Source organism: Schistocerca cancellata, unplaced genomic scaffold (assembly GCF_023864275.1).
Source record: "Schistocerca cancellata isolate TAMUIC-IGC-003103 unplaced genomic scaffold, iqSchCanc2.1 HiC_scaffold_812, whole genome shotgun sequence".
NCBI classification, from domain to species: domain Eukaryota; kingdom Metazoa; phylum Arthropoda; class Insecta; order Orthoptera; family Acrididae; genus Schistocerca; species Schistocerca cancellata.
Window position 1 is genome coordinate 19,692 of NW_026046823.1, and position 11,622 is coordinate 31,313.

The 11,622-nt window shown below is 58.3% G+C and overlaps 4 protein-coding genes across 4 annotated transcripts; 1 reads left to right on the plus strand and 3 right to left on the minus strand.

The window, feature by feature from the left end:
• Window positions 1–248: 248 nt before the first annotated feature.
• Window positions 249–1,861, minus strand: LOC126143492 (ice-structuring glycoprotein-like). Its single transcript, XM_049915410.1, has 3 exons — window positions 1,616–1,861; window positions 981–1,520; window positions 249–659 (listed from the first exon to the last, which is right to left on the minus strand). Exons 1-3 carry the CDS (start codon window positions 1,859–1,861, stop codon window positions 249–251), a joined length of 1,197 nt encoding a protein of 398 aa, XP_049771367.1.
• A 127-nt stretch (window positions 1,862–1,988) lies between these two features.
• Window positions 1,989–5,035, minus strand: LOC126143493 (uncharacterized). Its single transcript, XM_049915412.1, has 2 exons — window positions 4,000–5,035; window positions 1,989–3,892 (listed from the first exon to the last, which is right to left on the minus strand). The coding sequence occupies exons 1-2, from the start codon at window positions 5,033–5,035 to the stop codon at window positions 1,989–1,991; spliced, it is 2,940 nt and encodes a 979-aa protein (XP_049771369.1).
• A 2,844-nt stretch (window positions 5,036–7,879) lies between these two features.
• Window positions 7,880–8,524, plus strand: LOC126143495 (uncharacterized). Its single transcript, XM_049915413.1, has one exon. It carries the CDS (start codon window positions 7,880–7,882, stop codon window positions 8,522–8,524), a length of 645 nt encoding a protein of 214 aa, XP_049771370.1.
• Window positions 8,525–9,472: 948 nt separating this feature from the next.
• On the minus strand, window positions 9,473–10,033 carry LOC126143496 (uncharacterized). The gene has a single exon (XM_049915414.1). The coding sequence runs from the start codon at window positions 10,031–10,033 to the stop codon at window positions 9,473–9,475; it is 561 nt and encodes a 186-aa protein (XP_049771371.1).
• Between the last annotated feature and the right edge of the window lie 1,589 nt (window positions 10,034–11,622).

Consider the following 11,622-nt stretch of genomic DNA (forward strand, 5'->3'; position numbering starts at 1 on the left):
ACCTTGCCAAGATGGCACACCCTACCAAGACAGCACAACCTTGCCAAGACAGCACACCTTGCCAAGACTGCATATCTTGCCAAGAGAGCACACCTTGCCAAGACAGCACTCCTTGCAAAGACTGCACCCCTTGCACAGACAGAAGGCTTGCAAAGACACCACGGCTTGTCAAGACAGTACGACTCACGAAGACATAATGCCTTACGAAGTCAGGACGCCTTTTAAAGACAGCACGCCTTGCGAAGGCATCATGCCTTGTAGGGCAGCATGCCATGTGAAGGCAGCACTGCTTGCGAAGGCAGCACATCTTGCAAAGACAGCACGCCTTCCAAAGACAGCACACGTTTCAAAGATAGCATGCATTGCAGAGACAGCAGAATTTGCAGAGATGGCACGATTTGCAAACTCTTAGCTGACTTGGGACACAGCACGTTTTTAGAGATGAAGAGAACCAGCACTCCCTGCGAAGGCAGCACTACTAGCGAAGGCAGCACTCCTTGTGAAGGCGGCACTCCTTGCGAAGGCAGCACCCTCTGCAAAGGCAGCACTCCTTGCGAAGGCATCACTCCTTGCAAAGGCAGCACTCTGAGCAAGGGCAGCACTCCCTGCGAAGGCAGCACTCCGTGCGAAGGCAGCACTCTGTGCGAAGGCAGCACTCCCTGCAAAGGCAGCACACCTTGCGAAGCCAGCACCCTGTGCAAAGGCAGCACTCCGTGCAAAGGCAGCACTCCTTGCGTAGGCAGCACTAGTAGCAAAGGCTGCACTTCCTAGCGAAGGCAGCACTCCTTGTGAAGGCAGCACTCTGTGCAAAGGCAGCACTCCGTGCAAAGGCAGCACTCTGTGTGAAGGCAGCACTCCTAGCGAAGGCTGCACTCCTTGCGAAGGCAGCACTCCTTGCAAAGGCAGCACTCATTGGAAGGCAGCACTCGTTGCAAAGGCAGTACTCCCTGCGAAGGCAGCAGTACTTGCGAAGGCATTACCCCTTGCGAAGGCAGCCCTCCGTGTGAAGGCAGCACTTCTAGCGAAGGCAGCACTCCTTGGAAGGCAGCACTCCTTGCGAAGGCAGCACTCCTTGCGAAAGCAGTACTACTTGCGAAGGCAACACTCCTTGCGAAGGCAGCAGTCCTTGCGAAGGCAGCACTCCTTGTGAATGCAGCACTCCTTGCGAAGGCAACACTCCTTGCAAAGGCAAAACTCCCTGCGAAGGCAGCACTCCTTGCGAAGGCGCCACCCCATGCGAAGGCAGCACTCCCTGCGAAGGCAGCACTTCTTGCGAAGGCAGCACTCTGTGCGTAGGCTGCACTCTGTGCGAAGGCAGCAATCTGTGCAAAGGCAGCACTCCTTGCGAAGGCTGCACTCCGTACGAAGGCAGCACTCCTAGCGAAGGCAGCACTCTGTCCTAAGGCAGCACTCCTTGGGAAGGCAGCACTCCTTGCGAAGGCAGCAGTCCTTGCGAAGGCTGCACTCCTTGCGAAGGCAGCACTCCTTGCGAAGGCAGCACTCCTTGCGAAGGCAGCACTCTGTCAAAGGAAGCACTCCGTGTGAAGGCAGCACTATGTGCGAAGGCTGCACTCCGTGCAAAGGCAGCACTCCTTGCGAAGACAGCACTCCTTGCGAAGGCAGCACTCCTTGCGAAGGCAGCACTCCTAGCGAAGGCAGCCCTCATTGCGAAGGCAGCACTCCTTGCGAAGGTATTTCTCCTTGCGAAGGCAGCACTTTTTGCAAAGGCAGCACTCCTGGTGAAGGCAAAACCACTTGCAAAGACAGCACACCCTACAAAAGCAGCCCTCGTTGCGAAGGCAGCACTCCTTGCGAAGGCACTCCTTGCGAAGGCAGCACTCCTTGCAAAGGCAGCACCCATTGGAAGACAGCACTCGTTGCAAAGGCAGTACTCCCTGCGAAGGCAGCAGTACTTACGAAGGCATTACCCCTTGCGAAGGCAAAACTCCCTGCGAAGGGAGTCCTCCTTGCGAAGGCAGCCCTCCGTGTCAAGGCAGCACTTCTAGCGAAGGCAGCACTCCTTGGAAGGCAGCACTCCTTGCGAAGGCAGCACCCCTTGCGAAGGCAGTACTACTTCCGAAGGCAGCACTCCTTGCGAAGGCAGCACTCCTTGCGAAGGCAGTACTCCTTGCAAAGGCAGCACTCCTTGCGAAGGCAGCACTCCTTGCGGAGGCACCACTCCTTCTGAACGCAGTACTCCTTGCGAAGGCAACACTGCTAGCGAAGGCAGCACTCCTTGCGAAGGCAGCACTCCTTGCGAAGGCAGTACTCCTTGCAAAGGCAGCACACCTTGCGAAGGCAGCACTCCTTGCGAAGGCTGCACTCTGTATGATGGCAACACTCCTAGGGAAGGCAGCACTCGGTCCCAAGGCAGCACTCCTTGGGAAGGCAGCATTCCTTGCGAAGGCAGCACTCCTTGCGAAGGCAGCACTCCTTGCAAAAGCAGCACTCCTAGCGAAGGCAGCACTCCTTGTGATGGCAGCGCTCCTTGCAAAGGCAGCACTTCTTGCGAAGGCAGCACACCTTGCGAAGGCAGCACTCCTTGCGGATGCAGCACTCCCTGCGAAGGCAGCACTCCTTGCGAAGGCACCACTCCTTGCGAAGGCAGCACTCCTTGCAAAGGCAGCACTCCCTGCGAAGTCAGCCCTCCTTGCGAAAGCAGCACTCCTAGTGATGGCAGCACTCCTTGCAAAGCCAGCTCTCCTTAGAAGGGCAGCACTCCTAGCGAAGGCAGCACTCCTTGCGAAGGCAGCAATCCTTGCAAAGGCAGCATTCCTTGTGAAGGCAGCTCTCCTTGCGAAGGCAGCACTCCCTGCGTAGGCAGCACTGCCTGCGAAGGCAGCACTCCTAGCGAAGGCAGCACTCCTATCGAAGGCAGCACTCCTAGCGAAGGCAGCACTCCTAGCGAAGGCAGCAATCCTTGCAAAGGCGGCACTCCTTGCGAAGGCAACAGTCCATGCAAAGGCAGCACTCTTTGCGGAGGCAGCACTCTGTGCAAAGGCAGCACTCTGTGCAAAGGCAGCAGTCCCTGCGAAGGCAGCACTCTGTGCAAAGGCAGCACTCCGTGAGAAGGGAGCATTCCTTGCGAAGGCAGCACTCCTTGCGAAGGCAGAACTCCTTACGAGGGCAGCACTCCTTTTGTAGGCAGCACTCCTTGCGAAGGCAGCGCTCGTTGCGAAGGCAGCACTCCTGGCGAAGGCAGCACTCCTGGCGAGGGCAGCACTCCTTGCGAAGGCAGGACTCCTTGCGAAGGCAGCACTCCTTTCGAAGGCAGCACTCCTTGCGAAGGGAGCACTCCTTGCGAAGGCAGCACTCCTTGCGATGGCTGCACTCCTTGCGAAGGCAGCACTCTGAGCAAAAGCAGCACTCCATGCGAAGGCTGCACTCCGTGCGAAGGCAGCACTCCGTGCAAAGGCAGCAACCTGTGCGAAGGCAGCACTATGTGCATAGGCACCACTCCTTGCGAAGGCAGCACTCCCTGCGAAGGCAGCAATCCCTGCTGAGGTAGCCCTCTTTGTGAAGGAAGCACTCCTTGCGAAGGCAACACTCCTTGCAAAGGCAGCACTCCTTGCGAAAGCAGAACTACTTGCAAAGGCAGCATACCGTGCAAAGGAAGCACTACTTGCGAAGGTTGCTTTCTGTGCGGAGACAGCACTCCATGCAAAGGCAGCACTCTGTGCAAAGACAGCACTCCGTGCGAAGGCAGCACCCCTTGCGAATCCACCACTACTTGCGAAGGCAGCACTCCGTGCGAAGGCAGCACTACGTGCGTAGGCACCATCCCTTGTGAAGGCAGCACTCCCTGTGAAGGCAGCACTCCTAGAGAACGCAGCACTCCTTGCGAAGGCATCACTCCTTGTGAAGGCAGCACTCTGTGCAAAGGCAGCACTCCCTGCGAAGGAAGCATACCTTGCGAAGGCACCACCCCATGCGAAGGCAGCACTCCCTGCGAAGGCAGCACTCCTTGCGAAGGGAGCACTCCTTGCGAAGGCAGCACACCTTGCGAAGGCAGCACTCCTTGGAAGGCAGCACTCCATGCAAAGGCAGTACTCCCTGCGAAAGCAGAACTACTTGCGAAGGCATTACTCCTTGCGAAGGCAGCACTCCCTGCGAAGGCAGCCCTCTTTGCGAAGGCAGCCCTCCTTGCGAAGGCAGCACTCCTAGCGAAGGCAGCACTCCTTGCGATGGCAGCGCTCCTTGCAAAGGCAGCACTCCTTGCGAAGGCAGCACACCTTGCGAAGGCAGCACTCCTTGCGGATGCAGCACTCCCTGCGAAGGCAGGACTCCTTGCGAAGGCACCACTCCTTGCGAAGGCAGCACTCCCTGCAAAGGCAGCACTCCCTGCGAAGGCAGCCCTCCTTGCGAAAGCAGCACTCCTAGCAAAGGCAGCACTCCTTGCGAAGGTAACTCTCCTTAGAAGGGCAGCACTCCTAGCGAAGGCAGCAGTCCTTGCGAAGGCATATCTCCTTGCGAAGGCAGCACTCCTTGCAAAGGCAGCACTCCTTGCGAAGGCACCACCCCTTGCGAAGGCAGCACTCCCAGCAAAGGCAGCCCTCATTGCGAAGGCAGCACTCCTTGCGAAGGCAGCACTCCTTGCGAAGGCAGCACTCCTTGCGAAGGCAGCACTCTTTGCGAAGGCACCACCCCTTGCGAAGGCAGCACTCCCTGCAAAGGCAGCCCTCATTGCGAAGGCAGCACTCCTTGCGAAGGCAGCACTCATTGGAAGGCAGCACTCGTTCAAAGGCAGTACTCCCTGAGAAGGCAGCACTACTTGCAAAGGCATTACCCCTTGCGAAGGCAGCCCTCCTCTCGAAGGCAGCCCTCCTTGCGAAGTCAGCACTCCTAGCGAAGGCAGCACTCCTTGTGAAGGCAGCAGTCCTTGCGAAGGCAGTACTCCTTGCGAAGGCAGTACTCCTTGCGAAAGCAGCACTCCTTGCGGAGGCAGCACTCCTTGTGAATGCAGCACTCCTTGCGAAGGCAACACTCCTTGCGAAGGCACCACCCCTTGCGAAGGCAGCACTCCCTGCGAAGGCATTACCCTATGTGAAGGCAGCACTCCCTGCGAAGGCAGCTCTCCTTGCGAAGGCAGCCCTCCTTGTGAGGACAGCACTCCTAGCGAAGGCAGCACTCCTTGCGAAGGCAGCACTCCTTGTGAAGGCAGTACTCGTTGCAAAGGCAGCACTCCTTGCGAAGGCAGCACTCCTTGCGAAGGCAGTACTCCTTGCAAAGGCAGTACTCCTTGCGAAGGCAGCACTCCTTGCGGAGGCACCACTCCTTCTGAACGCAGTACTCCTTGCGAAGGCAACACTGCTAGCGAAGGCAGCACTCCTTGCGAAGGCAGCACTCCTTGCGAAGGCAGTACTCCTTGCAAAGGCAGCACACCTTGCGAAGGCAGCACCTTGCGAAGGCTGCACTCTGTACGAAGGCAACACTCCTAGCGAAGGCAGCACTCGGTCCCAAGGCAGCACTCCTTGTGAAGGCAGCATTCCTTGCGAAGGCAGCACTCCTTGCGAAAGCAGCACTCCTAGCGAAGGTAGCACTAATTGTGATGGCAGCGCTCTTTGCAAAGGCAGCACTTCTTGCGAAGGCAGCACACCTTGCGAAGGCAGCACTCCTTGCGGATGCAGCACTCCCTGTGAAGGCAGCACTCCTTGCGAAGGCACCACTCCTTGCGAAGGCAGCACTCCTTGCAAAGGCAGCACTCCCTGCGAAGTCAGCCCTCCTTGCGAAAGCAGCACTCCTAGCGATGGCAGCACTCCTTGCGAAGCCAGCTCTCCTTAGAAGGGCAGCACTCCTAGCGAAGGCAGCACTCCTTGCGAAGGCAGCAATCCTTGCAAAGGCAGCATTCCTTGTGAAGGCAGCTCTCCTTGCGAAGGCAGCTCTCCCTGCAAGGCAGCACTGCCTGCGAAGGCAGCACTCCTTGCGATGGCTGCACTCCTTGCGAAGGCAGCACTCTGAGCAAAAGCAGCACTCCATGCGAAGGCTGCACTCTGTGCGAAGGCAGCGTGCAAAGGCAGCAACCTGTGCGGAGGCAGCACTATGTGCATAGGCACCACTTCTTGCGAAGGCAGCACTCCCTGCGAAGGCAGCAATCCTTGCTGAGGCAGCCCTCTTTGTGAAGGAAGCACTCCTTGCGAAGGCAGCACTCCTTGCAAAGGCAGCACTCTTTGCGAAGGCAGAACTACTTGCAAAGGCAGCATACCGTGCAAAGGAAGCACTACTTGCGAAGGTTGCTTTCCGTGCGGAGACAGCACTCCGTGCAAAGGCAGCACTCTGTGCAAAGACAGCACTCCGTGCGAAGGCAGCACCCCTTGCGAATCCACCACTACTTGCGAAGGCAGCGCTCCGTGCGAAGGCAGCACTACGTGCGTAGGCACCATCCCTTGTGAAGGCAGCACTCCCTGTGAAGGCAGCACTCCAAGAGAACGCAGCACTCCTTGCGAAGGCATCACTCCTTGTGAAGGCAGCACTCTGTGCAAAGGCAGCACTCCCTGCGAAGGAAGCATACCTTGCGAAGGCACCAACCCATGCGAAGGCAGCACTCCCTGCGAAGGCAGCCCTCATTGCGAGGGCAGCACTCCTTGCGAAGGCAGCACTCCTTGCGAAGGGAGCACTCCTTGCGAAGGCAGCACTCCTTGCGAAGGCAGCACTCCTTGGAAGGCAGCACTCCTTGCAAAGGCAGTACTCCCTGCGAAAGCAGAACTACTTGCGAAGGCATTACTCTTTGCGAAGGCAGCACTCCTTGCGAAGGCATCACTCCTTGTGAAGGCAGCACTCTGTGCAAAGGCAGCACTCCTTGCGAAGGCAGCACACCTTGCGAAGGCAGCACTCCTTGCGGATGCAGCACTCCCTGCGAAGGCAGCACTCCTTGCGAAGGCACCACTCCTTGCGAAGGCAGCACTCCCTGCAAAGGCAGCACTCCCTGCGAAGGCAGACCTCCTTGCGAAAGCAGCACTCATAGCGAAGGCAGCACTCCTTGCGAAGGTAGCTCTCCTTAGAAGGGCAGCACTCCTAGCGAAGGCAGCACTCCTTGCGAAGGCATATCTCCTTGCGAAGGCAGCACTCCTTGCAAAGGCAGCACTCCTTGCGAAGGCACCACCCCTTGTGAAGGCAGCACTCCCAGCAAAGGCAGCCCTCATTGCGAGGGCAGCACTCCTTGCGAAGGCAGCACTCCTTGCGAAGGCAGCACTCCTTGCGAAGGCAGCACTCCTTGCGAAGGCAGCACTCATTGGAAGGCAGCACTCGTTCAAAGGCAGTACTCCCTGAGAAGGCAGCACTACTTGCGAAGGCATTACCCCTTGCGAAGGCAGCCCTCCTCTCGAAGGCAGCCCTCCTTGCGAAGACAGCACTCCTAGCGAAGGCAGCACTCCTTGTGAAGGCAGCACTCCTTGCGAAGGCAGTACTCCTTGCGAAGGCAGTACTCCTTGCGAAAGCAGCACTCCTTGCGGAGGCAGAACTCCTTGTGAATGCAGCACTCCTTGCGAAGGCAACACTCCTTGCGAAGGCACCACCCCTTGCGAAGGCAGCACTCCCTGCGAACGCATTACCCCTTGTGAAGGCAGCACTCCCTGCGAAGGCAGCCCTCCTTGCGAAGGCAGTCCTCCTTGTGAGGGCAGCACTCCTAGCGAAGGCAGCCCTCATTGCGAAGGCAGCACTCCTTGCGAAGACAGCACTCTTTGCGAAGGGAGCACACCTTGCGAAGGCAGCACTCCTTGGAAGGCAGCACTCCTTGCAAAGGCAGTACTCCCTGCGAAAGAAGAACTACTTGCGAAGGCATTACCCCTTGCGAAGGCAGCACTCCCTGCGAAGGCAGCCCTCTTTGCGAAGGCAGCCCTCCTTGCGAAGGCAGCAATTCCTAGCGAAGGCAGCACTCCTTGCGATGGCAGCGCTCCTTGCAAATGCAGCACTCCTTGCAAAGGCAGTACTCCTTGCGAAGGCAGCACTCCTTGCGGATGCAGCACTCCCTGCGAAGGCAGCACTCCTTGCGAAGGCACCACTCCATGCAAAGGCAGCCCTCATTGCGAAGGCAGCACTCCTTGCGAAGGCAGCACTCCTTGCGAAAGCAGCACTCCTTGCGGAGGCAGCACTCCTTGTGAATGCAGCACTCCTTGCGAAGGCAACACTCCTTGCGAAGGCACCACCCCTTGCGAAGGCAGCACTCCCTGCGAAGGCATTACCCTATGTGAAGGCAGCACTCCCTGCGAAGGCAGCTCTCCTTGCGAAGGCAGCCCTCCTTGTGAGGACAGCACTCCTAGCTAAGGCAGCACTCCTTGCGAAAGCAGCACTCCTTGCGGAGGCAGCACTCCTTGTGAATGCAGCACTCCTTGCGAAGGCAGCACTCCTTGTGAATGCAGCACTCCTTGCGAAGGCAACACTCCTTGCGAAGGCACCACTCCTTGCGAAAGCAGCACTCCTTGCGGAGGCAGCACTCCTTGTGAATGCAGCACTCCTTGCGAAGGCATCCCTCCTTGCAAAGCACCACTCCTTGCGAAGGCAGCACCCCCTGCGAAGGCAGCACTGCTAGTGAAGGCAGCACTCCTAGCGAAGGCAGTACTCATTGCGAGGGCAGCACTCCTTGCGAAGGCAGCACTCCTTGCGAAGGGAGCACTCCTTGCGAAGGCAGCACTCCTTGCGAAGGCAGCACTCCTTGCGATGGCAGCAATCTGTACAAAGGCAACACACCGTGCGAAGGCAGCATTTCTAGCGTAGGCAACAATCCTAGCGAAGGCAGCACTTCTAGCGAAGGCAGCACTTCTTGCAAATGCAGCACTCCCTGCAAAGGCAGCACTCCTAGCGAAGGCAGCACTCCTTGGGGAAGCAGCAATCCCTGCGAGTCAGAACTCTGTGCGAAGGCAGCACTTCTTGCAAAGGCAGCACTCCTTGCAAAGGCAGCACTCAGTGCAAAGGCAGCACTCTGTGCAAAGGCAGCACTCCGTGCGAAAGCAGCACTCCTTGTGAAAGGAGCACTTCTTGCGAAGGGAGCACTCCTTGCTAAGGCAGCACTCCTTGCGAAGGCAGCACTCGTTGCGAAGGCAGCACTTCTTGGAAACCAGCACTCCTTGCGAATGCAGCACTCCTTGCAAAGGCAGCACTCCTTGCGAAGGCAGCACTCCTTGCGCAGGCAGCACTCTGTGCAAAGGCAGCACAACATGCAAAGGCTGCACTGCTTGCGAATGCAGCACTTCTTGTGAAGGCAGCACTCCTTGCGAAGGCAGCACTCCTTGCGAAGGCAGCACTCCGTGCGAAGCCAGCACTCCGTGCAAAGGCAGCACTCCTAGCAAAGGCAGCACTCCTAGCTAAGGCAGCACTCCTAGCGAAGCCAGCACTCCGTGCAAAGGCAGCACTCCTAGCAAAGGCAGCACTCCTAGCGAAGGCAGAACTCCTAGCGAAGGCAGCACTCGTTGTGAAGGCAGCACTCCTTGCGAAGGCAGCAATCCTAGCGAAGGCAGCACTCCCTGTGAAGGCAGCAATCCTAGCGAAGGCTGCACACCGTGCGAAAGCTGCACTCCTTGCGAAGGCAGTACACTGTGCAAAGGCAGCACTCCTTGCGAAGGCAGCACTCTGTGCAAAGGCAGCACTCCGTGCGAAAGGGCGCACTCCTTGCGAAGGCAGCACTCCTTGCGAAGGCAGCACTCCATGCGAAGGCAGCACTCGTTGCGAAGGCAGCACTCCTTGAGAAGGCAGCATTCCATGCAAAGGCAGCACTCCTTGCGAAGGCAACACTCCTTGCGAAGGCAGCACTCCTTGCGAAGGCAGCACTCCCTGTGAAGGTAGCCCTCCTTGCGAAGGCAGCACTCCTTGCGAAGGCAGCAGTCCTTGCGAAGGCAGCACTCCGGGCGAAGGCAGCACTCCTTGCGAAGGCAGAACTCTGTGCAAAAGCAGCACTCCTAGCGAAGGCAGCAGTCCTTGCGAAGGTAGCACTCCTTGCGAACTCAGCACTCCATGCAAAGGCAGCACTCCTTGCGAAGGCAACACTCCTTGCGAAGGCAGCACTCCTTGCGAAGGCAGCTCTCCCTGTGAAGGTAGCCCTCATTGCGAAGGCAGCACTCCTTGCGAAGGCAGCAGTCCTTGCGAAGGCAGCAGTCCTTGCGAAGGCAGCACTCCGGGCGAAGGCAGCACTCCTTGCGAAGGCAGCACTCTGTGCAAAGGCAGCACTCCGTGCGAAAGGGAGCACTCCTAGCAAAGGCAGCACTCCTAGCTAAGGCAGCACTCCTAGCGAAGCCAGCACTCCGTGCAAAGGCAGCACTCCTAGCAAAGGCAGCACTCCTAGCGAAGGCAGAACTCCTAGCGAAGGCAGCACTCGTTGTGAAGGCAGCACTCCTTGCGAAGGCAGCAATCCTAGCGAAGGCAGCACTCCCTGTGAAGGCAGCAATCCTAGCGAAGGCTGCACACCGTGCGAAAGCTGCACTCCTTGCGAAGGCAGTACACTGTGCAAAGGCAGCACTCCTTGCGAAGGCAGCACTCTGTGCAAAGGCAGCACTCCGTGCGAAAGGGCGCACTCCTTGCGAAGGCAGCACTCCTTGCGAAGGCAGCACTCCATGCGAAGGCAGCACTCGTTGCGAAGGCAGCACTCCTTGAGAAGGCAGCATTCCATGCAAAGGCAGCACTCCTTGCGAAGGCAACACTCCTTGCGAAGGCAGCACTCCTTGCGAAGGCAGCACTCCCTGTGAAGGTAGCCCTCCTTGCGAAGGCAGCACTCCTTGCGAATGCAGCAGTCCTTGCGAAGGCAGCACTCCGGGCGAAGGCAGCACTCCTTGCGAAGGCAGAACTCTGTGCAAAAGCAGCACTCCTAGCGAAGGCAGCAGTCCTTGCGAAGGTAGCACTCCTTGCGAACTCAGCACTCCATGCAAAGGCAGCACTCCTTGCGAAGGCAACACTCCTTGCGAAGGCAGCACTCCTTGCGAAGGCAGCTCTCCCTGTGAAGGTAGCCCTCATTGCGAAGGCAGCACTCCTTGCGAAGGCAGCAGTCCTTGCGAAGGCAGCAGTCCTTGCGAAGGCAGCACTCCGGGCGAAGGCAGCACTCCTTGCGAAGGCAGCACTCTGTGCAAAGGCAGCACTCCGTGCGAAAGGGAGCACTCCTTGCGAAGGCAGCACTCCTTGCGAAGGCAGCACTCCTTGCGAAGGCAGCACTCCTTTCGAAGGCAGCACTCCTTGCGAAGGCAGCACTCCATGCAAAGGCAGCACTCCTTGCGAAGGCAACACTCCTTGCGAAGGCAGCACTCCTTGTGAAGGCAGCACTCCCTGTGAAGGTAGCCCTCCTTGCGAAGGCAGCACTCCTTGCGAAGGCAGCAGTCCTTGCGAAGGCAGCAGTCCTTGCGAAGGCAGCACTCCGGGCGAAGGCAGCACTCCTTGCGAAGGCAGAACTCTGTGCAAAGGCAGCACTCCTAGCGAAGGCAGCAGTCCTTGCGAAGGTAGCACTCCTTGCGAAGGCAGCACTTCTTGCGAAGGCAGCACTCCTAGCGAAGGCAGCACTCCTTGCGAAGGCAGCACTCCTTGCGAAGGAGGCTCTCCTTGCAAGGGAGCACTCCTTGCAAAGGCAGTACTCCCTGCAAAAGCAGCACTACTTGTGATGGCACCACCCCTTGCGAAGGCAGCACTCCCTGCGAAGGCAGCCCTCCTTGC

Coding starts and splice junctions, on each gene's coding strand:
- LOC126143495 (XM_049915413.1), top strand. CDS start 7,880: ATGGCAGCGCTCCTTGCAAATGCAGCACTCCTTGCAAAGGCAGTACTC.
- LOC126143492 (XM_049915410.1), bottom strand. CDS start 1,861: ATGGGTGCTGCCTTTGCAAGGAGTGCTGCCTTCGCAAGGAGTGCCTTC. Junction 1,521..1,615: donor TCGCAAGGAGTGCTGCCTTC/GCAAGGAGTGCT, acceptor TTCCTTTGACAG/AGTGCTGCCTTCGCAAGGAG. Junction 660..980: donor GAGGGCTGCCTTCGCAAGGG/GTAATGCCTTCG, acceptor CTGCCTTTGCAG/GGAGTGCTGCCTTCGCACAG.
- LOC126143493 (XM_049915412.1), bottom strand. CDS start 5,035: ATGCCTTCGCAGGGAGTGCTGCCTTCGCAAGGGGTGGTGCCTTCGCAA. Junction 3,893..3,999: donor AGGAGTGCTGCCTTCGCAAG/GTGTGCTGCCTT, acceptor CTTCCTTCGCAG/GGAGTGCTGCCTTTGCACAG.
- LOC126143496 (XM_049915414.1), bottom strand. CDS start 10,033: ATGAGGGCTACCTTCACAGGGAGAGCTGCCTTCGCAAGGAGTGCTGCC.